At 48.7% G+C, this 27,045-nt stretch overlaps 1 protein-coding gene across 8 annotated transcripts in view; it reads right to left on the bottom strand.

The window, feature by feature from the left end:
* Positions 1–1,068: 1,068 nt before the first annotated feature.
* Positions 1,069–27,045, bottom strand: part of SIK3 (SIK family kinase 3) — a 101,431-nt gene continuing 75,454 nt past the window's right edge. For 5 of the 8 annotated variants that reach the window (XM_085303105.1, XM_085303107.1, XM_085303112.1 and 2 more), the window contains 19 exons: positions 24,955–25,073; positions 24,458–24,568; positions 24,149–24,292; positions 23,479–23,559; positions 23,261–23,370; positions 22,176–22,329; positions 21,491–21,646; positions 20,857–20,927; positions 16,955–17,098; positions 13,840–13,990; positions 12,789–12,914; positions 12,375–12,460; positions 11,556–11,665; positions 10,638–10,995; positions 9,180–10,060; positions 5,200–5,363; positions 4,309–4,441; positions 3,497–3,664; positions 1,069–3,133 (listed from right to left, as the gene is read on the bottom strand). In XM_085303105.1, the coding sequence (XP_085159231.1) occupies positions 3,507–3,664; positions 4,309–4,441; positions 5,200–5,363; positions 9,180–10,060; positions 10,638–10,995; positions 11,556–11,665; positions 12,375–12,460; positions 12,789–12,914; positions 13,840–13,990; positions 16,955–17,098; positions 20,857–20,927; positions 21,491–21,646; positions 22,176–22,329; positions 23,261–23,370; positions 23,479–23,559; positions 24,149–24,292; positions 24,458–24,568; positions 24,955–25,073 (3,257 nt within the window). In that variant the 3' untranslated portion in view covers positions 1,069–3,133; positions 3,497–3,506. The remainder of the gene's footprint in view (positions 3,134–3,496; positions 3,665–4,308; positions 4,442–5,199; positions 5,364–9,179; positions 10,061–10,637; positions 10,996–11,555; positions 11,666–12,374; positions 12,461–12,788; positions 12,915–13,839; positions 13,991–16,954; positions 17,099–20,856; positions 20,928–21,490; positions 21,647–22,175; positions 22,330–23,260; positions 23,371–23,478; positions 23,560–24,148; positions 24,293–24,457; positions 24,569–24,954; positions 25,074–27,045) is intronic. The other 3 variants (XM_085303106.1, XM_085303109.1, XM_085303111.1) reach the window with 3 other exon arrangements.

Genomic DNA, 27,045 nt, shown 5'->3' with positions numbered 1-27,045 from the left:
AGGTTTACACCCGCGGGGATTTGGCCTGCTGCGCCCCAACCCCTCGTCCTCCCCTCGCCGCCGTCGCAGACCGCTGCCCCATCCCGCCCCGAGCCGGCAAGGGAGCGCAGCCGCCCAAGGGCATCCCCGAGCCCCCAYCCCTGGCAGTGCTGCGGCCTCGCGGGGATGCGCCGCAAGCACGGTCCCTTCCCTCATCTCCGGAGAGCGGCTTTCCCCTTCCCTGCAGCTCTCTTCCCGGGCCTGCGCCCATCACAGCTCCTGCCAAAGCCTGGCTTCAGCAGGACCTACTCAGCAAAGGGGGTTTAAGCCCTAGCACCACATTTCCCTGCCCCAAGAGGCAGGTGGAGGGACGCAGCAGACCCCCGGGCTAAATGCTGCGGCCCACGGAGGGAGCAAAGCAGAGAGCTGCGCTGGGGGCTCCCCGGGGGCGAGGAGCTCCAGTACCGAGGCTGCGCGCTTCAAGGCAAAAAAACGGGGAGCGAGGGACTAGAGGGATGGAGAAAGGGTCCAGCAGAGATCCCAGCACTGCCACCGACTGACGAGGCCCTGCGCGAAGTGCGAGGGGGCAAAGCCCAGCCGGTGGAAAGCCTGAAGGAGCCCGGCAGCGCCGCACGCTGCCGCGGGGGCTCGAGGCGCCCAGCTTTGCTGCGGGCAGCAAAACCTCCCCGCTGCGGCGGGGCCCCGGAGCAGCGGCAGCAGCGGGAGGGACCCGCCGCAGCTGCGCACGGCTCAGCCGCATGATGAGTCAGCCGCGGCGCAGCTCCGCTCCGACTGCCTCCGCCGGAGGTCACGGCGCTGCAGGGGGCAGGGACGAAAAGCCAGCGATTTGAGCAAAACATCTCGCACCAGGGCAGCGCGAGGCCACGCCGCCTCCCTGCGCTCAAAGGGCCCGAGGGCGGCAGCGAGAGCCGAAGCCCGGGGCCCCCACCGGGACCCCCCGCGGCAGAGGCCTCAGGAGCGGGCCGGCGCCTCGAGCCCTCACGCTGCCGGCCGCCCGGGCAGCCCGCTGGCCGGAGGCCATCCCAGCGCTGGCACTGAGCGACAAGGAAAACACGAGGCCGCAGGAGATCGTAATCATGGTTTTATTTGTCATGATCCCACTGTCCAACTAACTGACTAGTTGCAAGTGACCCACAAAAAAATGGACTGAAGATTTTACTGAAACGTTTTTTAGTCCAACATAAATGAGGGAGAAAAAATACTTCTGACATTTCCAAAAAACAGAAATAATAGCAAAGTATATTAATATACATTCAACATATACTGCGCGTATTGATTACTACAATACAAAGCAATGATAAAAAAAGTGTGATACTGCGAAATGGCACGGTTAAGCGAGTCCCTGCTTTTTTGGATGCTTTCTGTAGGGTGGCTGTCAACTCTCCCAGACATACAGTGTCATGTAAACAAAAGGAAAACAAATCAAAGATACAGAGCAAAAGGCTTTCAGTGTTTCTTGGTATCTTCCCGCTGAAGTCCGTCAAGCCCTGCTTGGTTCCCCGCATCCCCCCCGACCCCGCACACATATGCCACCTACTTCACAAGGTTAAGAAATGTAACTTGATAGCTATACACCAACAAAACTCGAGCGACACTAGGGTTTCAGCAGAAACGCTGACCTGGGAGATGCTGTTTGTCAGCTGCAGACTTTTTCTCCTTTCCGGTTTTCAGGATTGCAGATCCATTTAGCACTATTTTCTTTGGGGGCAGGGGAAGGAGGAGGGAGGACGGGGAAGAGGCAATGGTAACGGTAGCGAATTAACCTTTGCCATGCTGGTTTCACACTTCCTTCTGTGCAAATTCAGGAGGGCTGGATCGATTTTTTCATTTTTTAAAAAATATTCCAAAAGTGTCGATAAGAATTTCTGTCGTAGCTCGTAAAGTTCCAAAGGCAACGATGACACCAAACACTCCCCGAGCCCCGACTGCTGCGGGGGGCTTTTCTTTCTAGCAGTCAAGGAAAGAATTAAAAGAGGAACAGAGAGGAGATCTACGCACATCTGAACTGTATAAAGGAGAATACCACTTTCGCCACTGGCACGAGAGAGAAAACCAGTCACAATTACAATGTCATTAAAAGAAATAAAATACTTTGAACAAAAGGTGCAAGTCACAATTCATATAGAACAGAATCTAGTTAAAAATTTCTCTCAAACAGAAATTCCTTTTGCCTTTTATTAATAACAATAATAATAAAACAACATTTACCAAAAAACAATTCCTACGTGATCAGGAGGAAAAGCTAAGAAAACAAAGAAAATCTGTCTTCCCTACGTTAAGCCAGGAAAAAAGGGGGGGGGGGAAAGAGGGGAGGGGAGTTGTAGGTGAATTTGAAAAGAAAAGGTTAATGGCTGGGGGGGCAGGGGAAGAAGTGATCCTTTTACACAGTGACAAAATGAAATAAAGAACAGGAGCAGACAAAGGGGAGACGAAAAGCGTATTGCACCAGGGGTAGGTGCTCCCCACCTGCCGGAGCCCTGGGGCGGGAGCCCTGGGGCGGGACGCGCCGGGGGCTGCCGCAAGGGCCGGGCAGGCTGGCACTTCTGTTCCTCGCCCYGCTCCCACGCGCGGGTGGCTCCGGGCCCTTCCCCAGTGCAAAGGGTTAAAAGGTGGAAGGACAGCACAGCCTCCAGCGGCCCGGAGCCAGCTCTGCGCTTCCCCTCGGGCCTGGCTCCCCCAGGTCCGCTGTTGCGCGCCGCAGCCCGCAGCTGCCACCTGCCTCGTCCCTTCCCGGCTGAGGCACGCTCCGGGAGAACAGTCCCCTCTGCTTGGACTTGCTGCTGGGCCCTCGAGCAGAGGCAGGCGGAGGGCAAGAGCGGCTCCACATCGCCCTTGGGCCTGCCCGGCCCTGGACAGTAGAAGCCCTCCAAACCAGAYGCAGCGCTCGGGCTCCAGGAATCCTCTGCTGACATGTAGGACTCGGGTTCTCTGGTTATTTCTATGATAGCTGGAGTTACCGGCAAATATGGCAAAAATTAAAGAAACCAAAGGAACAAAACACTGGATGAACTGATTATGAGGAAAGGGGCCATGGTATTCCAGTTAGTCAGAAATACTACGGCAATTTGGCGCAATGCTGCTAGATACTGTTGGTTTAAAATGGACCTTTTCATTTCAAAGCTGTACATAAAACCTGCAACAGAGAGAGAAGCAGGGATGTGTTAAAGGACACCTCAGGAAGGCAATTCTGCTTCCACAGCCCTTTACCCATTGTCCCAGTCCAGACCCACAAGCTCTGCCCCAGAATAGAAGAACAGCAAAACAAATAGAGGAAGAAGCGCTGTCCCTGGGTGACCACAAGCGACAGCAAACAGCCACGAGGGCAGAAGCTTGCAGCTGCCAGTCTCTTCCCCGGACTTGTGCCAAGATTAGAGCAAGCGGATGGGGAAGGAGGCACACAAGGAAGCCAGGCCAAGAGGCCTGGGGGTCTGCCACCATGGCAACCCTAGATTGGACACGCAGCCAAAGGGGGCAAGGAGTGCGCCTGAATACTCACTTCCTCCTTGTTACACCCCTGCCTGCTCCATCCCGAAGGGCACCTCTGGGTGCTTGTAGCTCAGCAGGACGTCTGTAATACATGTCGATGGGTAACAAGAGGTGTTTAGATGCTGGTTGCCGTCGCCCAAGTTGGGATGCTCTTGACCTTCCAAACTGTCCCCACATTCTGCAAGATCAAAGAAAAGCGTCAGAGTTTGTACACAGAGCACCATGGAGTTAAAGCTTCTGTGGACTCYGCAGATTCTGCTTTCTGTGGTTCAGGCCAGCTGGAGAGGTTACCCCCATTCCTCCAGGAAGTCTAGATCACTGTTGCCACAAGTCCAGGCTCTGGCTGAGAGCAGCATTCAGGGGAGGAAGCTCTGCAAGCCGTTACAGGTTCACAGAGTACACTGGGGTCAGGCAGGTGGRGCGGGGAGAAGGATGGTTGAGGCATCCATCCAAGCCTCAAGTGCAGTGAGAAACTGAAGAGTTCTCTTTAATTCAGTTTACCCCAGAAGTATTGAGGGGGACACGAACACATCAGCAAGCTCCTGCTTGTGAGTGATGGCTRAACCTTTAGTCACCACAATCATGCCACAGCTCTTCTATCACCCCGTTCTCAGCCACCCTTCAAGCAGCACGCGCTCCCCTGCAGCCTGCGCCCCCAACTCGTGCCCCGCAAGCCCTGCTCACTCAAGCGAAGCAGAGACAGCTTCGCAGCCCAGACTGCCCTGTCAGACACAGYGTGGACTCTTTCCGATTCCTGACCCACATCCTCAGCAGAACCCCACGCTCTCCGTGAGATGCCTCTGCAGCCTGACCAGTCCTTACCCTCACTCTCCCTGTCACGCAGCTGCTGACTGGTCATGAGTGACGACTGGCTGAGGACAGCATCCGACATCCGAGCAGAGCTTAGCGCTTTTCCTGCCATTAAACTCATTCCAGGCAAGTTATCTAACTGCACCTGTGGAGACAAGGGGATGCAAGTCAAAGGGGGCTTYGAAGGACGCCTCCTGCTGCTCCCCCCCAGATACCTCTGACGGGCTGCCTGGGCAGTCTGTGCAGGCCTTCAATGGGGACTTCCAAGTACAAGCAAAAGGAGTCCATCAGGGACAGCTTAAGTACAGTCGATGTCACCTCAGCCCATAAGAACGGACTGGACAATCAGAGTCCCTTTCAAACCTACATCTCACTAATTAGACGAGAGCCCTTCTCCTCCAACGYGCTTGGGAGCTGCAGCAAAGAGCATGTCAAGATCTGGGCATGGCTGTTCCCAGAGGGCCAGCGTACGGAGGAAGCAAAGCAGCTGCTCTTGWCAAGATCTGAGTGCTGCTCAGCAGCACTGCCAAACCCACTGCTGGACTCTGTTCGCCCGTAAAGCCCTCTGCAGCCAGCGCCCAGGCTGGCACACCCCAGATGATCTCATCAGAAATGCCGTGGTGGGGAAAGGATGCGAGGGCTACAGCAGCCAGCCCTGGGGTAAATCAGGCAACACATCAGGAAAGGAGGAGCACTTCCAGATTGGTCTCTGCTAAAACGATTTCCGTTTTAAGCAAACCGGGTGTACTAAGTGAAGTGCTCCCCACAGCATTTTATTCCCAGCAGCCTCACAGAGCAGAAAGCTGTCTGTTCCACACTGGACCCCTTATACATAACCCACACGCTTCAGGGAAGCTCTGCACTGCCTTAAGGCCTGCCAGGCACAGGCCTCTTCAAACCTACGTAGGCATCATCRCTGTTCTGTATGGTGTGATGTCTCTGCAGGGTCCTGGGCCGCGGATGCTCGCTGGATGCCGGTCGCACAGGGTAGCCCAATCCGTTGTGGTCAGGCACCTGCATCGCTTGTCCAGGGGAACTCCTGTCCATACAGTTCCCTACGATGGATTCTTGAAAATCAGACGAGAGAGAGAATGGACACATTAATAAAGGGAACCTGCAGCTTTCAGTGACGTGCCCTACCACGACACTGCRGGGTCTCACAGGTCTGATGGCATGGACACACACTCACCAATGAAAGAGCAGCACGCTGCTGGCCAGTGAAAAGGAAATCATCTGGCTGTTCTTGTTCAAGCCCCACAGCCCAGCAACGTGTCCCTTTCCAACTGCCCTCCTGCGCTGCCTTCCTCCCCTAGAGCCCAAGCTCACCCTGCATCCTGCTCCTCCCTGCATTGCCCACATCACATGAGAAAGGAGGCCGAGGTGCCTCCCAGACCTCCCGCCAGGGATGTTCCAGCAAGRTCACCTGGCAACTGCTAGCAACATAGTCTTGCTGGAGGAGTTGCCAGGTATTAGCTTTTATCAGATGACTTCTCTCTACCCTCCCACAATCTGGCTGTAGGAGTACACGAGTGTTCTGGCTGGCAAAGTCCATCTGCACTGCAAGCTCTTATGTCCGAGGGTAAAGGCTACATTCCTATCAAGTAAAACCTAGCGTCATCAAGTACACGATGTTTTAAATAAAGTACTGAGCTATGGAGAAGCCTATCATCCATTCTGATGTACATAAACAGCTCTCTTGACATGAGTAGCTCTTCAGAGCAGAAACATGCGGACGTGGCCAGAAGCACTAGGGAGTCACCTAGAAATGACATGGACATGGTAGATCCTCAAGTCCAGATCTAGTCTGGTGTTCTGAAGACTTGGTCAGCTGGAAGCAACCCCCCCGGAGTGCTAGTCGCAGCACACTTCCTGGCTGAGATTACAGACTGTGAGGTGCAAGAAATACACTCTCCAAGGAGATGTGTCTGTGAAAGTACTAAAAACTTTCCAATTCAAATCTATGATCTGAGCATTATTTGCAGGCAAGCAAATGTCTTTAGCACATAAGTTCAAATGCCCTTCCCTAYAGGAATGTACCACCCTATGCCACAGATACTGCAGTACTGCACGAAACACTTCAGGAGGAAACCAGAAACACAGCTGGCCTGTCTCTTTCTTTGCACAACCACAAGGTTAAGTTCGGTTAACAGTTCAGCTTTCCTGGAAAAGCAAGAAACAAAATACGAGGCACACTGGAACACAAAGTGTTGGAAAGAGTGGGGAAGTGCCACTCACTGCTTGGGCTGCTGCTCCAACTGTGGTAATGGTTGCTCGAGTGGGCAGATGTCAGCAACCCACTCCTCCACACTCCCAGCTCCACAAACAAGTTCAGTGCAAAACTGCTGTCAGAGCACGACAGGCTAAGAGCGACCAGGCCCAGCAGCAAGCCCTCGGTAGCAGCCCGCATTCCCAAGATGACAAGGGATAGGGAGATAWATTCCCTCTGAGCTGCAACTGTAAGCAAATAGGGAAAAATCCAGCACCCCCCACTCCCAGACCAGTAGCATCTCTCAGGATGCGGCTCAGGCAGCAGAGGTAGGAAGGCCTGAATTCTCATTCTCTTCCTCGCTCCGGTCGCATTCTGGTAGACCAAACCCACTCAAGAAAAYCTTTTATCCACATATTCATAAGATATCTGGCGCCTGTACTAGCTGGTCTTTGTGCATGAGTATAGCATGCAACACSAGCAGTGTGCACAGCACCACCACAGCCAGTTCCCCAAACGCCAAGGAAAGTGGTTTTCCCACAGGCAGTGTTCCCTGTGCTTTGTGAAAGCTAGAAYGGAACAAATCTGTAGCGGAGTCATTCAGGTGCAGTTTACTCGCATCCTAAACACAGATTTGGTTGACACTCTCGCAATCTCCAGTTACTGTCCATGGCAGATGCTCGACAGACAAGCCAGGGCTTTTCAGTCAGGGTTAACATAGTCCCTTAGAGGGTACAAATACCCCTGAGTCACTGTGAGGCTTGCACYCCACTTTCTAGTGTAAAAAGAATCTTTTATAAGCTGCGGAAGAAGAAGAGATACCTTTCCTTTCAGGGGAAGTTACAGCTTCTTACAACAGTACAGTGAAAATAACTGGACAGCTCAGAGACATGGTTGAGGAAGCTGGYCTTTCCGTGGGGAGAGGAGGGGAAGTCAGCAGGCGGCAGCTGGGAAAGACTGCCATGCTTGTTTTGCTTTAAATCTCCTCCCRTCATTCTGCAGTGCCTGTGCACGACACTCTTGACAACATTTGGGTTGCACTATATGCAACTGAATGAAACAAATGCATTAGTAGTATTTACATTGAGGTYTTATAGGATTCAAACGTAGATAAGTGTATCTAGGCTGCTTAGATGTCCATTTAAAACCAAAGTAACACAGGCCAGATACCAARGGGGTTATTAAAAGCAGGAGGAAAGCAGTCCGAGTAGTAACATCTCTGAATATAGTTTACTACATGAGCCCTCCAAACAGGCTCTGTCAGAAGGGCTTACACAATTCTATTTGTAAACATTTACTTGCTTTTACTCATTTACAAAGTCTTGTAGTCAAAGTCCTCCTCCCTTGTGTAACTCGTTCTAGCACCRTAAGTACTGAGGCAGAAATTTGGCTTCTGACTTCATTAAATCTTGGCATTTCACATAGAGCTCATCTAAGTATGCCTACAGTATTATGCTATGAATTTACAGTTCAATAGAAAAAGGAATTCTGGAGCTTAAACACTCTGCTTAACCTGGCATAATTCTTCCCTTTTGTGCCTCAAGCACAGCAGGGAAGTTGAGGTCTGACAAAGAAAACACATCAGTAACCCAACACTTAAAAGCTTGTCTGAAAAGCCATGCCTTCTCCTTATCCACCCACCTTGACTTTGCAGGGCCAAGTCCTGGGCTGCCCTGTCCTATCCTCTGAGCAGGTCTTCTCCAGCACAGTCCTTTCTCAGCTAGCCTGTGATGTGTCCCCAGACAAAGCAGTGCCTCCTGCACCCAGGCACAGCACCTCTACCGTAAGGTTCTCTGAAAACTAGCGGCTTCAGACGCAGGACAGCTCGGCCCTACAGTGGGTACCAATCTACCCACCTCAGCCTGGAAAGCCTCTCCTCAGAGCCACCATAAGGACACAGGATTTTGTTTTTCATAAAAAGAAGGCCYGTAATTGCAGCTCTGGGAGGGTTCACACTTGCAGCACATCACTGCTAATACCCTGCTCCACCAAGGAGCAAGGACACAGCTGTTTGCAGCTGGGAGAAAAAGTCTTCAGATGCTAATAAGCAAGATTAGCAAACCTAATTTTCTTCAGAACCAACCCCTTCTAGCTCAAGTAGGGCTAAATCTTGCTAGTGTTGCTTCCTGAAGTGCCAGAGGAGCTAGTGCAAGACAGACTTAAGCAGTGAAGGCATTTACCATTGTTCTTACTGCAYGTGTTTACTGAAGCTTTAGCAATGCCTGGACTCAAGGGTCTGTTCATGAGGGAAGGAAAACACCACTGCAACTGAGGATATGCTAGTAAYCTAACTCCTTCTAGTCTATTGTTGACAGAGGATGGGAGATGTTACCAATGAGAACTAACAACAGTTCACAGCATCTCTGAAAGGGCGGCAGGACTTTAGGACATCTTGTCTTTACCTGCCCCAAAAGTGGGTCAGTTTCTAAGTCCAGGATCTGGTCCTGTTCCCTCCTTATTTACCAGTTCCTCTCCTCATTGCTTATTAGAGAGTCTGTGCCTGCAATTTACTGAAGCCCACAAAAGCCAGAACTGCCTAGACAATTCTGCGTTACGTAAATACATCACAAACCTCTGCCCTGCTGGACAGAGACAGCGTTATCTGGCAGGAACGCAGGCAGTATGCAGCCATTGCGGAAGAGTCCGCTCCATCTACACAAGCAGCACAAAGCCTTACCTCTGCTGGGCGCCTTATTCCTACTGAATCCAGCAGTGGGCTGATGTCTGTATTGATGTGTCCCCAGCTCCTGCGCATGATTAGCAGTTCCTAGCAAAGATTCTGGGTCCCCGTGCCCTCCTGTGTTTACAAGCAGAGGGGTATCGAGGCAACCTTTGGTCAATGTATTTGAATTCTTACTGTCTGGAAAGCTGTCCCTGGTACCCTCACATGCACAGTCCTCCTCCATGCTCTCCGAATGGAACAGAGCTGGCTGGTGTATATATCCATGCGGTGGCACTGATGCAGGTACCTGCTGGATACATTCTTGCGCCCTGATTTTTAAGAGATGCTGGGGGCTGTTCTGGGGATGGTATGCATCAGCACTCTGATAAGGCAAAGAYAGCGACTGACGCTCCGAGAGGTTCTGTCCCATGCTGGTGCCCATATTCCCAGCATCCCCTTGACCCATATGCCTGAACAATTCTTGAAATTCTTGCTGCTGCTGCTGCTGTTGCTGCTGCCGCCGTTTGATGAGCTGTGCAAATTCTGCTTGGGGCAGCCGCACGTCCGTGTGCCCTGTGAGCGAGTGCCGGGGAGAAAGCAGTCCCTGGAGGATGTGCGGTACCTGCTGGTGTCGGTTGTAGTCGGGAGGTGTCGGGGACAACAGTGCTTGCTGTAGTGCCGATGCAGTGTAGTGCTGCTGTTGCTGATGTGCGTTTTGAGGGAAACTGGGATACTGGTCAAGCTGTGGGACTTTCAGGGCTTGCTGAGTTGGAGGAAAGCCAACTCCTCCTGATGGGCTGTAGTTGCTGGGGGAAACACGAGGCTGCTCTGGGAACAGGTGGGGATGTAAGTGCACCTGGTCGTAGTTAGCAGGGGGATACCTGTTCACATTCAGGCTGCAAAGAACAGAAAAACAAGTGACTCTCCTGCAGCAGCTCCACCTAAAAGCAGGGCTCTTCTGTGGCCATGCCCTGCACCAGTTTGAGAGCAGGGATGGCCCAGCTTCCCCCAAAGAGGAGTGGCTAGAGCCATGTGCTTTAAATGACTCATTTGGGCCAACTAAAGTGTAAGGTGGTGTACTGCTGGCCAGTGCAAGTGAAGCAGAACCCGTGACTGAAGAGGAAAACATGATYTGAAAGAAGTTTCCGTTCTTACACAAAAGCAGCTCTCTGCCTAGGTTTCCTACTTGCTAGCAAGTAGGACTCTGGCATGAGGCAGTGACGGCCATTCCTGGAAAGGACATGCTTCCTAAGCCGCATGCCTCAGCAGCCTTGAAGACTGCCAGAGCCCCCACTTGGGGTCAGAAGTGCTGCTCAGTGGCGGGAGACAGATCACTCCCTGCAACAAGTACCCAGGGCTGGCAAGAAAAACAGGTCTCAGTCAAATGGACAGCAGCTCTGTCTGATCCATCCCCACTTCTCCTTCCCTCTTCCCAGCTCAGAGAACCAGTGCAGACAGGGCTGCTGCTCTTACCTGTGCGACTCTGCACTGTCAGCGCTGAGCTGCTTGGACAGCTGCCTGTGACCATATGTGAGGGAGGCCATCAGGTTAGCACGGTGCTGCATCTGGATCTGGTTGGCACTCGGGCTGATGGACATGCCCCGGGCATGGGAGGACATACCCTGCCCTGCCACAGACGCCCCTTGCAGGAGGTTGTTGCTGACCATGTCACTGGGCTCCTGCACTTGAATAGTGACCTGCTGAGGCTGCGATTGCTGCTGCAGGCCCAGGCACGTCAGCCCCACAGCTGGGGGAGGGGAACAGTTACCAGACTGTGGAAAAATTGCGCTGTGGGACGGCATCCCTTGGAACTGGGACTGGGAGGCTGCACCTGCAAGGAACAAAGCCTTTCAGTGCCTGTGCCAGCCTGCAGCAATGCTCAGGAGCAAGCTCTGCTTGGCACAGAAGCTGCTGCTCTTCTGGGCCTCATGCAACACTAAGAATGCCAGTGTACTTCTGTGGGTGGTGAGAAGAGTGCTACTCCTGACTACTCCTTCATGCTGCGCCAGCGTGCAAAGGTCACAGCTAAAGCCCCTTGCAGGGAAAGAGAAACAAAGCTGAGTTTACAGTGATTTGCATAATAAATCCAAGAATATCAGCCCTTCCTCCCCACCCCAGAAGAGATAAGTAAGTATCTTATGACATGAAATGTAACAACACATTCCAGCTGGCAATTCCTTGCGAACTCCTGATAACACCAGCCCTTGCTGCCAGATGGAGAATCTTTTACATCATCAGCAAACCACAAAAGGACTACAATGTAGGGGAAAAAACAAAAGCCCTCAACACCCCCACAAACTGTTTTCCACAGAGCTTTTATAAGACCATATGGTTCTGCCAAGTGGCCTGTCCAGAGGAGTGCAGATGGCTCAGTAAACTGTCACTGCTTACCATGGGGCTGTAGCACACTGCTGCTCACGGGAGGTGGGCTACTGTTTGGCTGCCTGAAGAGATGGTTATTAGGGTGGTTCGGGGGCGGGCTGGATGGCTGAATCCGTAACCTATGCAAGGAAACAAAGCATCTTTTCACCATGCATGCTCCTCATTAAGATGCCTTTTCAACCGTGAGAGCTGAACCCAAATGCTGTATTTTTGTTTTTTTTTTCAATAAATAGCCCTTGTTTAGAATCCTAAGCTTTTTCCAGTATGCTTTCTATTCTGAGGACCTACCTTCCTTAAGTCATGTAGGTAGTGAGCATGCCCCAGTGGCCAGAAGAGAAACCCTGAAACAAGGACACCACAAGTTCTTCTGATTCACTGTGGTCTGTGACAAAACCTTCCTTTCTCCTTTCCAACAATTCAGCCTGCCTCCTCTACAAGTCACAGGTGATGAAGACAAGGACTGTTACCCAACATAAAGCCTGAAGAGGTTTGAGAAGCCCAGAAACAGCTCCCAACAGAAGACAATAGAGAAGCTACCTTACTGAAAACTAACATTTTCAAGCTGGTCAAAAGGTAGAACTCTGAATTATCTGTTCAGATGAGATCTATGCCTTCAAAGCACATTTCTGCTACTTCCAAAAAGCCTTCGGATGGAATTCATCTGAAAGGCTCCCACAGACAGAGGCACATGCCACTGGGAATGGGCCCAGCCATTCTATCTTTATACATATCCAGCCTGGCCCTGGGCTCTCCCAGGCCATAAGCTCTTTGCTGAGCTGAGTAAGATAAAACCCATTCCCCAGAGCTGCAGTGAAACAACTTCTTTACCTCTGAAGCTGGTGAGTGAGCAGAGCTGGCTGGTTTTCACATGGAGCTTGCAAGGGTGGAGATGGCTGAGGCGGCCGGATACAGTCCTGAACCAGGTACCAGAAAAAAGTAGTACTTGTGATCAATAATGCCTCAACTAGTAAGTTTAGAAACAGTTGATAGGTGAAACAGAATATATCCAGATTCTCCAGACATTCAATACCTGACTGCAGCTCTTGCTATCACAGCAGCTGCACAAACATCACTGCTGAGTCCTTCAACCTTGCTTCCCATTACAGCACRTTGAGCAGTCTCTACCTTGCCACATACAACTACCCTCCGCAATCCTGCTGCGACCCCCCTCAGTAGTCCTGTCCACAGCAATGCAGGAAAACACAGCTAAGGCTTGGGAGGGCCTGCCTTAGGCTCTAATACCTGAATCTGCTGATGAAGAATCTGATGGTGTTGCTCTTGCTGGTATAACATGTGCTGCTGCTGTGTCTTCTCCAGCGTCCTCTCGTCCATGTGCCCACCATACATCTTCTGTAGCTGCTCACACTCCTGCAAGGAATCCAGCGTACCCTCGAGGTGACCTTTTTGCGCATATGCTTACTGTGCCAAAAGGCGCTATTCTGTCATCTACCTGTCTGAAAAAGCCATCAAGAAAAACCTAATCCATTTAATTTGGGGGAGTCAGGTGTGTAATAACATGGCTAGCTCAATTCTTACGCAACAGAAAAGAAATGGACATGTCTGATACCAAGCTGGTAACATTTCATTCCCTTAAAATGAAAGCACAAAGCTCTAATCACTTCAAGGTGAAAAGAGTATCTCTCATTTCTACTGTGTTGCAAGGTGAAAGTCCTCTCCTGGGGCCAAATTCACCTCAAGTCTTCAATAAGACGTAGCTGCATAGAGAATAGCACAATGTATACTCCAAAATACGGCAGCAAAAAATGCCCCTTTCCTGGGGCGTTCTGGAATAGCCTGAGAACTTTGCTGCCACAGGAAATGCGAGAGATAGGCGGCCACACTCCGACAGTGCCAGTGGACCAGGCAGCCCATGTGAGGGTACAGTATGGGCTTGTTTGTGGATCAGGCACCATCATACAAATCAGGCTGAGAATAGTCTCTGGAGCTCTGGAGGGGGATTCCCTCACTTCATCTTTGGAGCCTATAATGCTTAAGCTTCACTTTCCCYTCTTGGTAGGGAGTTTTGTAACTTACATCTCTATGGTCCTCCAAATTCCCAGAAAAGGGAGGTGGAAGCTCCCAGGGTTCCCAGAGTGCGGGTGAGCTACACAGGACATTCAGTAGAGTTGCTACAGACATACAGGAGGAGAATGGCTCCTCAGCTGGGAAGCCACTGAATGCCCACAGCCAGGAGCTACATTAGGGGCAAAGATTTCACCCTTTGCTTCCTGAAGCAGTAATCTGGAGACAATAAAAAGCCCTTGCAGAGGCTCTTTCAACATCTCTCTTTTACCTGCTGAAGCTGTTTGATGCTACTGTTATTGCCCATCTTCTCCAGGTGGGCTTTGAAAGCCTGGATGCTGGCAGCACCATCAGAGAAGCGGCGAACCGGGGAGAAGCGTTCAGTAGGGAGGTGCAGGGTATTCGAGTCCTTGTAAATAGAACTGAACACATGGGGAACTGGGTTAGTGATGCCAGCTGAAAAACAAACTCCGCTACAGAGACATTTAATTTACACCAGCCATGCCAAGTTCTACCTGCCCACTCATCCAGAATAAATCACATTTCAGATCAAGAAATAAAGTGCCATCATCACTGTGAACTGGAAACAGGATTATCAAGTATCCTTGGTGTCTGGACAGATAAATGTGTTTCAAGGTTGGAGATGATTCAACAACAAACCAGATCAGAAATGGGCAATGACTTGCCTACCCAAACGCATCTGTCCATCAGATAGAAAAGGCCAAGAGAAACCACTCTGCACTGTAGAAATGTAGATTCACTAGTTACTTCCTGAGCCTTCCAGCTCACAAAGGCCCCGACTACACTTCACAGCTCACAGACGGAAAATGGCTCTCCTAATACTGGCACTCTCTCCATTTAGAGAGGGACTGTGCACATGAGAAGACAGGCTGCACTGACCTCTCTGAGTAAGAAAATCTGCTGGCTTAGACCATACGTTGCTGCTGCTGGATCCCTAATGATCCCTTATCAAGTCTAGATTCTTTTCCAGAAGTTAGTGTTTGGAAAGCAGAAGCTTGTAGATTGTTCCTTCAGTTTAGCAGCCAAAATATACACTGACTTTTTTCCAGAGCTGATTCCCCAAAAGTTGGGGCTCCCCACTATGACAGTCAAGCACCAGGTTCCTTCCCTGCCTTCAAGGCTACATTCTGTGTTAATAATAACAAAGCTAACTTTCCCTATACACACAGATTGTGCCTTAGCATAAACAGAATCCAGTTTCTCTCTCTGCCCTGTTTCTGTGCAAATTCAATCTATAAAACCCAACAATCAATATTAAGAGTACAGGATGCAAGAGAAGCCTTCTGTGAGCAGGTCATGGAGACCAGGTTTTTGTAGTATCCCTCTGCCATCCTGGTACTAAATTTAGCAGACCACCACCTAGCTGCATACTAGTGAACTACTGCAGGCAAATTAGTGCCTTAGCTACTCTGAGTATAGCTCTTTACTGAAGTCTGTTCCAAGAAGTAAAGCAATTTCTCCTGGGAGAGCTCTCCCTTATCAGAACACGACTGATGCTGGAATATTTCCAGGGTGTTGGCTTCAGTCACTGTCACTTAGGCTGGCTTACCCAAGTGAACTTCAGTTTCTATAGATTACATTCAACTTTCTTCTGAGCACAGAGCTGTGCCATTGCCTTTTGRTAATGTCTCATCCATTACTCTGATCCATCTAATCTTCTGTCACAGAAAGCAGAAGCTACAGATAAAAATTATGCTGCAGTTCCCAAACACATCTGGCCAGGGTAGAACACTGCTGCCTACTGCACTTCCATTCCACTTTCTGCAACATTATCATAAGCAAAACTGGGTCATATATAAGAAGGTGGCTTAAAATATGCTAAGTGTTGGAGTAAAACCCACAAGCTGTTCAAAAGCCAAGATCTATTTATGTGATGACACAAGACTGCCAGTAGTTTCTGTGCCCTGCGTCTCGGACATAACTGGGAGAAGTTTGTTTAGGCCATGGTCAGGTGCAGTTTTCATGATTTCTCAGGCAAACGGTAAGAGGCAGGTTCACAGCATGTTATGACACGGAGCGTGGAATGAGCAGATACCACCCTGTGCATGACAACAAAACACAGTCACATGACTCCAAAGCCCAGAGGCAGAGATGACACAAAAGTATTTACAGAGTAAGTATGTTTGAACGTTCTTGTAAAAAAATCAACTCCTGCAATGCATGAATAACCCAGCTTACCTTTGCTATTTGAAGCAATCCTTAAAGTAGCACACAGCATTTTCTGGTTATTTTTCAAGCTGTACTTCTATTCCTGTCAAGTTTTTCTGTGACTCTAGAAATGTCTTTCCCCTCCTGCTCTTCCCATCCCCCAAGCATCTCTATGAGAGAGTAACTTCAGGGAACATAGGTGCTTATCTTGACTCTTCCAGAGTTCCAGCGTGGCACTAACACTGTCTCGGTCTGCTCAGAGTTCACCTGTCTCTGCTGATTACATCAGTGCTCAGCTCAGCAGGTATCTGGCTACAATAAAAAGCGCTTTGTCAAGCTTGTCAGTGTGAGCTGGCTGGAAGATTTAACAAGAACACAAATCCAGCCTGGGTAGGTAACTGCCTTCTCAACAATCGAAACCAACAGGCAGCAAACTCTGCAGTTTTGCAGCTGGTTTGCACCCTCAGCACTGAGAGGTTTTGAGTGCAATTTTTAAGCTCTCTCTGTGGTATTAGTGTCTCCAGTGTGCTGCTGTGCCAGGSAGTCTCTTAAATTAACACCTCTCTCAATCAATAGTCCCCCACCCACACATTTTGAGTGCATTTCGKTCTAATATGCAGCTGTTCCCTCTGTCCCAGATATTTTGTTTTTTCTTCCCACCTCAGCTTCCCCCACCCACATCATTCCCATTAGGGGTCCAGATGAGAAATAAAATGACTCTCGAGGAGCTTTGCAAGGAGACTTTGCAGTCAAAACACACAACTCTGGTGCCTAACAGTGAGGTTTTTAAGCTCTGGCATAGATGACTTAGTGTAGTCCTTCCCCTGCCTCTGACTCCAAGACGTTCTACAGAAAATCTGTTATTTACTACAAGGTTAGCACCTATCAATACAACTGTAAAGAGCTCTCCTCTAAACTGAATAGCTTGTTCCCCACCCTTCAGTGATGCCAGCCATTCTGGCAAATAATCTCCAGCCACAAAAATAGGACCAGAGGAGAAAAGCTTGCCCCTGCACTGCTTGTATCTGCAGRCGTCAGCCCAGAAATCCGGTGTCCCCAACACAGTCAGATTTCTGCTCTGCAGGTCTGCTCTTTATACTCTTTCCTCCTCCTCACCCCTCCCTGCCAAGCGGGATGTCCTCAGTGCTCCATTCCAGCCAACATCTGAGCAGGTTTCCTGGCGCAAAGCTGCCCGAACGGCCGGTGCCATTACTCACCGGTGCTGATCGGGTACCAGGTGTGGAGCCCAAGCCCGGGGTCGGAAGGACTGCTGTCCTAGCTGCCTCTGCAAGTCTGGAGGGATTTCAGCTGTAGGGTTGGTCATTGCCAGAGTGTGTCTTTTTGACCTATTTGCCAAGTATCTGCAACAAGCAGGAGCACATTTTATAAGAGACTGATGGGAGTACTCCAAAAACAGGGAGCGTTAGATAATCCAGAGCAAACGTGAAGAAAGAATGCTTGCTGCTGTGCTCAGAACCAACTGGGAGTGGTGCAACACCTGCGGAAAAGCACACCAGACTGCCCGTGCCTGTGAGACCACTGGGGTCTCCTGTGCTTAGAGAACAAATGGCGTTTTAGCTGCTCGCATGCTAACAGCAGCCTCAGGAAGAAAGAGTAGCCATTTGCTTTTCCCAGCAGGAAAGCCATATTTCATCTCAAGAAAAACATTGGTGTGCTCCTTTGGCACTACCAAAGTGACTAGCTGCTTTTGACATGGATTCCTGCCACTAAAAGCCTCTCCCAAAGCCCCACTGAGCCATGGGAAAGTCTGTATGCGGGGAGCCAAGAGACTAGTCATGAATAATTTTACCAAGAATTGGCCAGAGAACTGGCTCAAAGTAGAGCTGCTGCTCAACTTCACCCTCRCAGGTTGGCCTTTGCACTTCAGACCTAACCTGCAATGCCTCGGGCCTGGCATTTGAACAGAGGTCAGCTTGTGAAAGGGTGCACGAGAGAGACAGCACCGGAGATCAAGGTCGGGTAGAGCCTCCTGCTGCCCTAGGTGCATGACAAACAGCAGAGCGGCCGGAGGGACGAAGGGCTGGTGCCCAGACCAGGCAGAGTGCGCCATCTAGTCCCTGCTCGGCTCTCACAGCAGAGTCTGAAATTGCCCAGTGATGCTCAGGCAAAAACAGCAAGGGAAGCTGAAGCAGCAAGGCAGTCCTTTCCTCTGGAGCCACAGCCCTCAGCACTAAAGCTGGGCTTGACTCTTACACGAGAGTGCGAGGCTTGCAGTTGAAATTGAAGTGTCCTCTGCATTTGTACTAATATGCTTCAATTCTTTTTCCAAACCCTCTAAGACTGGGGGAGTGTACAGGGCAGAGCCTCTGCTTTGGCACGGATGTCACCAAGGGCTGCGCAGTTCTTCTAGTTGTTGCCCTGAATTTCTAGTTACATTAGCTGCAGCAATGCTTGGACCATCCAAATACAAAGGGCCAGAAAAGACAAGCAGTGATGCACCTACCCAGGATCCCGTGGTCTGTGACAAGTATTGGGGCCAGCACTTTACCTGCTCAAGGACAGGTAGGATAAATGCCCATTTATGAACTGAGCTAGCCTATTTCCACTCTTGTAATCCAGCAGCAAAAAGACAGCTCTGGTTACTGTTATAAAAGATCCCTTGGCCAGTGAGAGCCAGGAACACTAAAGGGAATTCTCACCTTCTAATTTTTTGTAAGGCTCTCTGCAACTGCAGCTTGCAAGTTGCAGAAAACAGCAACAATTAATAAAGCTGTTGCCTCCTTCAAAAATAGCCTTTTCTTGGCTAGCTGCTAAAGCCACTTAAGCAGAAGGCAGCAAGTTAAGAGAATGAAGACTACTTAGTGTTGTGGTAATCTGCCAAAGTTGGTGCCATTAGCTGTTTAGGAACCATTTGATGGAGACATAGAAAGTTTCCCAGAGAGCTTTACAGTTGCGGTTTGCTAAGATCATTTTATTTCAGACCTCTAGGGAACAATCAAATCATGAGTTATAACAGTGTTTTGGGTGGAAGAAAGTTTCCCAAAGCTCAAAGGAGATGCAACTGTTCCCTGGAGTACAAAAAAGAATGTGCACTGTTTTCAAGGTCAAATTAAGCAGGGCAAAAATTGCTCRGGGATGGCTGCAAAGAGAGTGTTCAGACCACTGTTCTGAGAAGCTAAATATTCACATCTGTCCCTTATGTTAATACTATTCACCCTTCTCCTTTGACGACTAATGGCATATTGCAGCATACGAGGTGGAGAGTAACTTAACATACTACCAGAACAGGGCTTTTACTGGGCCATCCGGAGGAAGGAGAACATGTATGTTATGAGAGGACTAAGGGTAGCACTGTCAAAAGCCGCTAAGTGACCTAGGAGTCCACAGAACCTTGTCTTTCAGTAGGATCTGAACATTTCAGTAGCATCCAACCATTTTAGTGGCTTGCACCCTGTGAAATATTGCACGAGTTTCAAGATCTTTCCACCTGAGCCTCAAAGACTCAATGGAAAAGTGAAGTTTTAGAATAGGAGAAGTGAAAGTCTGGCCTGATAAGATGCCTACACGCCTCTTTGCCAAGAATCAGAAAGACTTATCTGATCTGCACAGTCAGAAAGACTTTAACTGTGTCTACTGCCTGAGGTATCGCTAGTAGAGATTATGGGCCTTAAATTACAACTTTTAATATGCATCYGGGCAGCACACTTATGTACAGCTGCCAGTATAGTTTGTGTTCCTGAGCCCTGCTAGGGTAGACGGTGTACAGCTAGGGAATAGCAGCTTAACAGTCACTGAACATAGCCTGCAGCTCAGTGTCTGGAGGTGCATGCTCTTCACTTGCTCGATACTGTGATTTAGCCCAATTCCTTTCATCATGCTGCCTTGCAGCTGGGGCAGGTCAAGAGCATGTATGTTCTCATTATGGTGGCTCATGAGATAAACAGCAGCTTGTGAAACTGGAAAATACTGTGCGAGTGTGCACAGAGATGAGGGTGACAAAACTAGAGTATGAGGCTACTGGCTATGCAGAAAACATGGGTGGGTGGGTTCTGCTGAAGTGCTCTGTCAATTCTAAGATGGGACTGGAAGTGAATTCCTTCTCACGTACCAGCTTTGACTTTTTTCTAAACTCAAGTAGGCAACAGGAACATCAGTACACACTCTGCACAACCTATCACTGCACGCAACCACTGTTCAAAGCCCCTCTTTGCTCTGAAACACTGAAATGAGAAGAGCTGACAAAGCCCACAGAATATCAGCTCAACCAGCTCCAGCTGCCTTCCGATCACCCCTCACCGAATCCTTCTCTCAAGTGTAATCCTTGAGGAGATGCTACCTTAACTCAAGGTGATGCCTGTGAGAGCTGGGGGGGAAAAAWAATCCAGAAAATTTATCAAATTTGAGGTAGGAAACAGGAATACTCGATAATCATACCCATTCACATGTAGTGCACCAGCTGGTTAGCAGAGAAGTAACTACACAGTAGCTACTAAGAAAACGTTAGCAATGCTGTTAGTGTTTTCAGAGATTGAGAAAGTGCAAGCATACTTTACCTGCTTCCCAGTATATATCTGAAGCAGACAAAGAGAACAGAAGTGTCCAGCCAGATAACTAATAATCCTTCCCTTATTGGAGCAGACTATTCTAAGGCCTACTGCTAGAATTAGAACCCTACAAGCCTAGAGATACCTGTATTTCCAGCAAGCTCACTTTGTTTACGGCATCAGAGTTGGATGTTTACTGCATGTCTTGATACAAAAGCTGCATTCACACCCAAGGCCACAGATGAGATCTTCCTACCTCCATCACTCAGCAGGGAGGGGTGAATCACTTAGCACTCATTTTGCAGGTTAGTTTGGATTGCATGCTGGTGCACACTAAGCAAAGGAATTTAGCAGTTTCAGAGTTTCTGGACAACCTACCCCTCAWATAATTTACAGAACTTCGGGCAAGTCCAGCTTCATAAGCATCTATCAGTGTCAAAGAAGTAATTGCCTACAGTAATCAACACCCACAAGAACAAAAGCAATGTTGAGCCTTCACTGTAATCAACATGGTCGCCTGTTATGAAGTTGCTCCTGTTTTAATTCAATTGTAGATCACCACAGGCTGAGTCTCTGAGGGTAATAAGGGCAAACGTTAACAGACTGGAGGTTACCTCTGCACAGCTTCCTGATCTGGCTCCCCATCGGAGCTCTCCTCATCCACAGGTGTTACAGCAGGGACAGCCTACAGAGAAAAGAGAAGCCATGGGTTCCAGAAGGCAGCCAAGCACCATCCCATCTGCACTGCAGACACCTGACCTACTCATACAGCCTTTCACAAGGATATACACCAGCTCCTCTGCAACACTGAACCATGCACTCAAGAAACCCTTCTGAACCTTTGCTTCATACAGAACTGCCTGTACAAGACTTTTTCCTCTTTTAATATCACCAGGAAAATTCACTGATATACACATATCAAGGATGAAAGAATCAGCTTTAAAGCCCAAGAGAGTTGCTTTAATTTTCTCTCTTTGATCAGCTAAAGAGAAGAAAAGCAATCGTAACAAGAAGTCCAGTTTGTCAGTTCCAAAGGGAACTATGTGAGTTGCCAGGGATAGGAGACCACAAAACTCTGCCACRAGAGGACAGAGTACACTGCCAGTCTGGGAGGGAATCCTTCTGGAAGGAAGCAGGCACAGACCCTGCAGTCCTTCCAAAGCACTACAAAACAGTCCACTACTCTGCCTCCAAGAGCAGATATTTAAAAGCACACCACCAATTCTGTTCTTTTCTTTTGCTACTTACTGGCGTCATAGTGACAAGCGGAGATGGACCTCGGGGACGTTTCAGCAGTTGCTGTGCATGTAACTGGATGTTAGCTCCACCATCTGATGCTCTCCGCCCCAGAGGGCCCATGCCATTCAACAGCTGCAGAGTCGGGGGCTGCAGCAGAGACTGCTCCTGAGAAGCACATATGGCACAGTTATCAACTCAGTATAAGCTCCTCTAGTACCTGAACCATAAGATCACAAACTGAGACATTACCATGAAATAAAACATGCTTTTGGGGCTTCAGGAGAGATAAGGGAATATCATCAACATCTCAGAGCAAAAGTGGGGCAGAAAGAGGCAGTGTCAGKGGAAAAGGAGCATTTAACTCTTCATCTCCCAGCACTCTGCTTTAGCTACTAAGTATGCTACCACCTACAGCTCCAAAGCCAGATACCACAGCCCGATCTCTCCCCAGCCTCTTAATGAATTTCATATTGTAGTGATCTTGCATTCTCTGTTTTTTTTTTTTTTGTTTGTTTTAAATAATCAGCTAGACTCATGCCTCAAGAGACAGCAAAAATCTTGAAGCTTATGGAATTCAAGGAGCTGACAGAGAGTCAGTGATAGAGCATGCATGCAAGTGAGAGCATGTGCAAACACACACCCATGGGCCTATGTGGCTCAGGCTGCAGTAGGGAGTGCACACATTGGTCAGTACCTTGTACTCCAGCTGCCCTGTGGGCTGCAGGTTCTGCCTTGGCAGCACGTTGTGCATGAAGTTCACATTCGGGGTCACTTGCAGGAATGGAGCCTGAGGAGTGACACGAGGGAAGCCAGGCAGGAGTTTCTGCAGATCTTCCATGACTTCCGTCCTGTGCAATCACAATCACAGACAAGGTGACTTAGCAATGATGCAAAGAGAACCACCCATGAGCTCAGTGCATGCAGCTTCCCTTCACAGAAGAAGCAAGAGGCCTTCTTCCTGCTCCAAAAAATGGTCACAGAGAGWAGCCAGGCAGTTCTTCAGTTCTCATTTGTCTCTTTTTCCCCAAATTCAGACTTACCAGTGCTAGCCCTTTCCGTTAACCTTGATTACACTTAACATCACAAAGACTTTAACTAGGACACGATAGCAGTGCAGCTTAAGTTGGACACTGGCTTGCTCACCAGCCAGCACAACTATAGCTTACATATAGTTAATCAGATATAAGGAAGGAATCTCATCCACAGCTGAAGCAAGCTAAGCAATAGGACCAGGATATTTTTTCATGTCTTGTGCATTTAAAAAGACACTTTTGCAAAAGAGACATCCTAAATTTCTTTCCCTGTCCAGTGAAGACCCAATTTGAAGGAATAACTCCAAGCTACTCACAGGAGGAGCAGGAAACCAAAAAGCTGTCTCTCAGCTATGATGCAGATACACTCATCACCACCGGTCTGGCTAGAATGAATCAGAGGCTTAGGACTGAGGGGCATGCTATAAAGTATGTTTCTTAGCCTAGAAACTGTAGAGCATTACCAGTCCAAAAGAAATCACCTCTTATATGCTACAAAGCCTGGAAGTCCCCTTAAAGCATTAGCTTCTCATCTGCCAATTTAATCACGAATAAATCCCTGACCTCTCAGAAGGATGGAAGCCGTTTTCTAGGAGCATCCTGCAACCTTCAAAACCAGATGCACTCACTGTTCCTAGGATATCACAGAAAGCTAGAAACAAATTGTCCCAACAACTATCTAGAAGGAGCTAACAAGTAGGAAGAGTTCCTTTAATCCTCCATCAGGGAGGGAGAGCTCGATACTAACCGTGGGTCAGCTACTCCAACCGTGTGCCTTCTCATTGAGAGGTAACGGACAAGAGCTTCAGGTGATGGCTCTTCCCCTTCGTCACTGTCCAAGTTCATCGTTCCATCCGTCTGGGCAGGAAAAATATTGGAGAAATTGAATTACAATGCAAAGTTCCAAAGGTTTCACTGCAAGCCCAGGAAAAGAACCTGCAAGTGTCACCAAGGAAGATGCCTTACCTCTACAATTTGATTTTCAGGGTTGATAAGCTGGACTTGTGGCACATTGATGCTCAAGGTATTGCCTGCCTGTTCTGTCTGCTGAGCAGATGGATCAAAATCAAGACACAAAGTTAGTATCTCTTACAGCACCTTTACAAACACTGCTGGCTTAACATGAGCACATAGGCCTAACACATTTGGGAACTGAGAAGGAACCCTGGAGCCATTGAGGTGTCTTTATTCTTAATTCTCAAAGGATTGTCTCATTTCCCCTCCTCCCTTTTGTTCAAATGGCTTCAGCATCTTTTCTGCTTCCTTTAGGACCTGATCTCTCTTTAAGCAAACACTCTCTTCTTGGATAGCAGTACAAGTTCAGCAAAGAGCATCATACAACAGTCCTGGTCTGTTTAACTCTAGTTCCCATGCACTAACTTTCATGTTGCCTACTCTGTCACTAAGTTAACTAACACTGGATTGTCTGAAAGGTATTAGCTAACCCCACAGTCGTTGAACAGACTGTTCCTTATCTCAGGATTATGGCATCCTCAGTACAACTGAAGTTCTTATACAACGAACATTATGATATTCCCACAAGGATGAGGACACTCACAAACAAGTCTAAGTTTAGTAGGTAAGGGACTGGGCTAGCCTTCTAGGGCTGGAAGAACATTACACAAGAGGGATCTACCTGGATGTTAGCTGAGGTGGGGAAGGTCATTGTCCGTGGCATACTTGGAGATGCTGCAATACGCAGGTTCTTGTGTCTCTTCAGACGGTCACATAGCAAGCTGTAGATTGCACTGTAGTGATCATAAGCATCAGCTCTTAACGACTAAGAGGGGAAAAGAAAAAAGTGGTCAGATCCTTCTGTCAAGCAATAAAATAAGCTCCACACTGTGCTGAAGTCACTCAGTTACAGAGGTGAGAAATGGCAGACACGGACATTTGCTCACTAACTGAAAGAGCCGGCATGTGACTATGAGCTGTAGCGTGTTACCTGAATTGTGCGCTCTTTGTCCAGCCCCATATCTGCCATTGCTAGCAAAACATCTTCGTTCAGTGGCTCCATCTGCCTCTCAGTCTTCAGGTGCTGACACTCTGCTATCAGCTGTAAGAACACAGACACACGCTTCAGTGCGTACATTCCCAAAGGCACATTGATGAGTCATAACACCCTAGAGAACCAATTCACCATGCTCGGGCTGCAAGCTGGCATAAGCTTTGACAGCTGATGGCAAACCAATTCACAATCYAGCACCTTAGGGTGTGGAAGTGCTAAGGGGGAAAGATACAGTAATATACAGGAGTCCAAGGGAGATATGGAAAACAGGACAAGTGGGCCACAGACAAAGCTGAGAGGCCGTATCCCAGCCTTGTAACGAGAAATCTCCAACAGCCAGAACAAACATCCAGGCTACGTGCCTGGAGTYCATTTGCAGCCCTGCATGCCCTGGCTGGTCCCCACTCACACACCAGCACACTTCTGCTGCTCACCGTGTCAAACTCCGCATCAGACTCCCCAAGCTTCATCCACTTGTGTTTGCAGATCTGTTCCATTGAGAGCCGCTTACTAGGGTCCAGGACCAGCATGTGGCGGATCAAATGTTCACATTCTGCATGGGGGCACAAAGAGACCGAGTAATCCACAGTGAGGGACAAGACTTCTGCAAAAGGCAGCTTTGCACTGCAACAGCAAAAGCTTTTTTCTTTCAAAGCAACACATGCTTCTCTGTAGGAAGCCATTCACACAAAGCAGAATATTGCTTCTCCTTCTGTACCATCCACACCCATTCAGTCCTCGGCATACAACTCAGCTGCAGACATCCGATGGTATGTGCCAGCAGCTACTAAGGACAAGGAACACAGCTCTTTCCAGACAGAGCCTGAACCAGATTTACGCACAAAATTAATGAGACTCCATGTGTCACTGAACACCCAAAGCCTTCTGGCTAAGCACCAGTCTGTATCGGCTACTGGAACATAGAAGTTTTCCTCGAGAAACCTCAGTAGTTTTCCCATTCCAAAGCAGAAGCATCTCCCACTTTTTTGGRTTGCAAAGGGCAGTGCAGCACTGGTTCACATAGCCAAGTGTCTAACACTGCTGGAATGGCTATGCATTACAACACCCTCTTCCAAAGCCTGTTTTCACTGGCCGTATGTTCTTCAAGTCTCATTTGAAATTAAGCTTGGTGCACAGTTTTATTGCCAATACACCTTCAAGTCTGTATGTCTCTTTTACCTATAGACCACCCCCCCCCCCCCCCAAAAAAAAAATCATGTAGGATTTCCCCATGCTAAGAAGAAAGAAGCTGCCCAAGCCAAAGGGACCTTGCGCTGTCTGCTGGAGCCCCTAGGTGGCACGCTGTGACCCTGTCCCTCACTGCCTTGCTGACACGCCAGCCAGGGGCTGCAACTTGCATTTCAGGGTGGAAGGGCAAACCATGGCAGCTATCTATCAGGCTGCCAGCATAGTCCTGGCTCACTGCAGGAACACACCTTTCCCAGGCAACTTCCACAGAATAACAAGCAGCACCACCACACTTGACCTAAGCTCAAAGCATATAAATCTGAGGAAAAAATCAACTTGGAACCACAGAAGGGTGTCTCTTACTTTCCTGCTCAATTTTCCACTTAAGGGGGGTTATAAAATACAAGCTAGGATCCTCCAAACACAGAAGAGATTCCCCACTCAGCAGCAGCACAGGACATAGAGAAAACGCTGAAATTTGTGGCAAGCAGCAAGCTCTTCTTGCTTGTTCTTGCTCTCTCTCTCTCTCTCTCTCTCTCTCTCTCTCTCTCTCTCTTTTTTTTTTTTTGGTCAATGACTACAAACTTGCATGAAATATACTTACCAAGCTACCTTGATCTAGAGGAATAAGTAGTACAGGTTTGCCCAACCCGTTTAACACTCAATGTTGCATCTTTTACAGAACCGGCTTCAGAGCACCACAATGAACACCTCGTCTTCACCAGTGCTGAAGGTATCTGGTACCTGCAGCAGCTGATGGCAAGTTTTCAAAGGCAAAATATCTCCAGCATGTCAGTGAAGACTTCATCAAAGTATTCTTTTCAACTGGTAACAGAGCATCACAGCTCTGCTACAGCACTGTGTGATATTGTGAATAAGTGGTCTTCACCATGTGCCTCCTATCAAAGTGGGAGTTTGTTGAGGCTCTCCCCAATTTTGGATAGGATCTAAGTTTACTCAAAGAAAAAACAAAACAAAACAAAAAAACCCACCCAGCCAACCAAAAATGAACCACTGATGTTTGCATTTTCTATGCAAAGAGAAACTTTTCTCCAAGTAAGAAAGCAGGTAAGGAAACTCTCAGCTGGGTCACTCCACACAGGCCATGCCAGCCCAAGCTAAATTATCCTTTAATCCAAGATTCTGTTTCCTCACTTCCCCAAATTTAGTAAACGTATCTTTGCTAGCATGTTGCTATGGTTTATATAGTTATATATACAAAAACTGAGACTTTAAATAAGAATATCTGGGCTTCTGAAGCCTAGATTCAGAAATCATTTTAGCTTACGTTACAAATCACTATCCAGCTGATAGAGTTTCCTGGCATATCATCTACT

Source organism: Rhea americana, unplaced genomic scaffold (genome assembly GCF_003343005.1).
Source record: "Rhea americana isolate MKP2758 unplaced genomic scaffold, rheAme1 scaffold_197, whole genome shotgun sequence".
Taxonomy (NCBI): Eukaryota; Metazoa; Chordata; class Aves; order Rheiformes; family Rheidae; genus Rhea; species Rhea americana.
The sequence above is the reverse complement of the archived record's forward strand: the minus strand, read 5'-3'. Positions and strand labels throughout refer to the sequence as shown.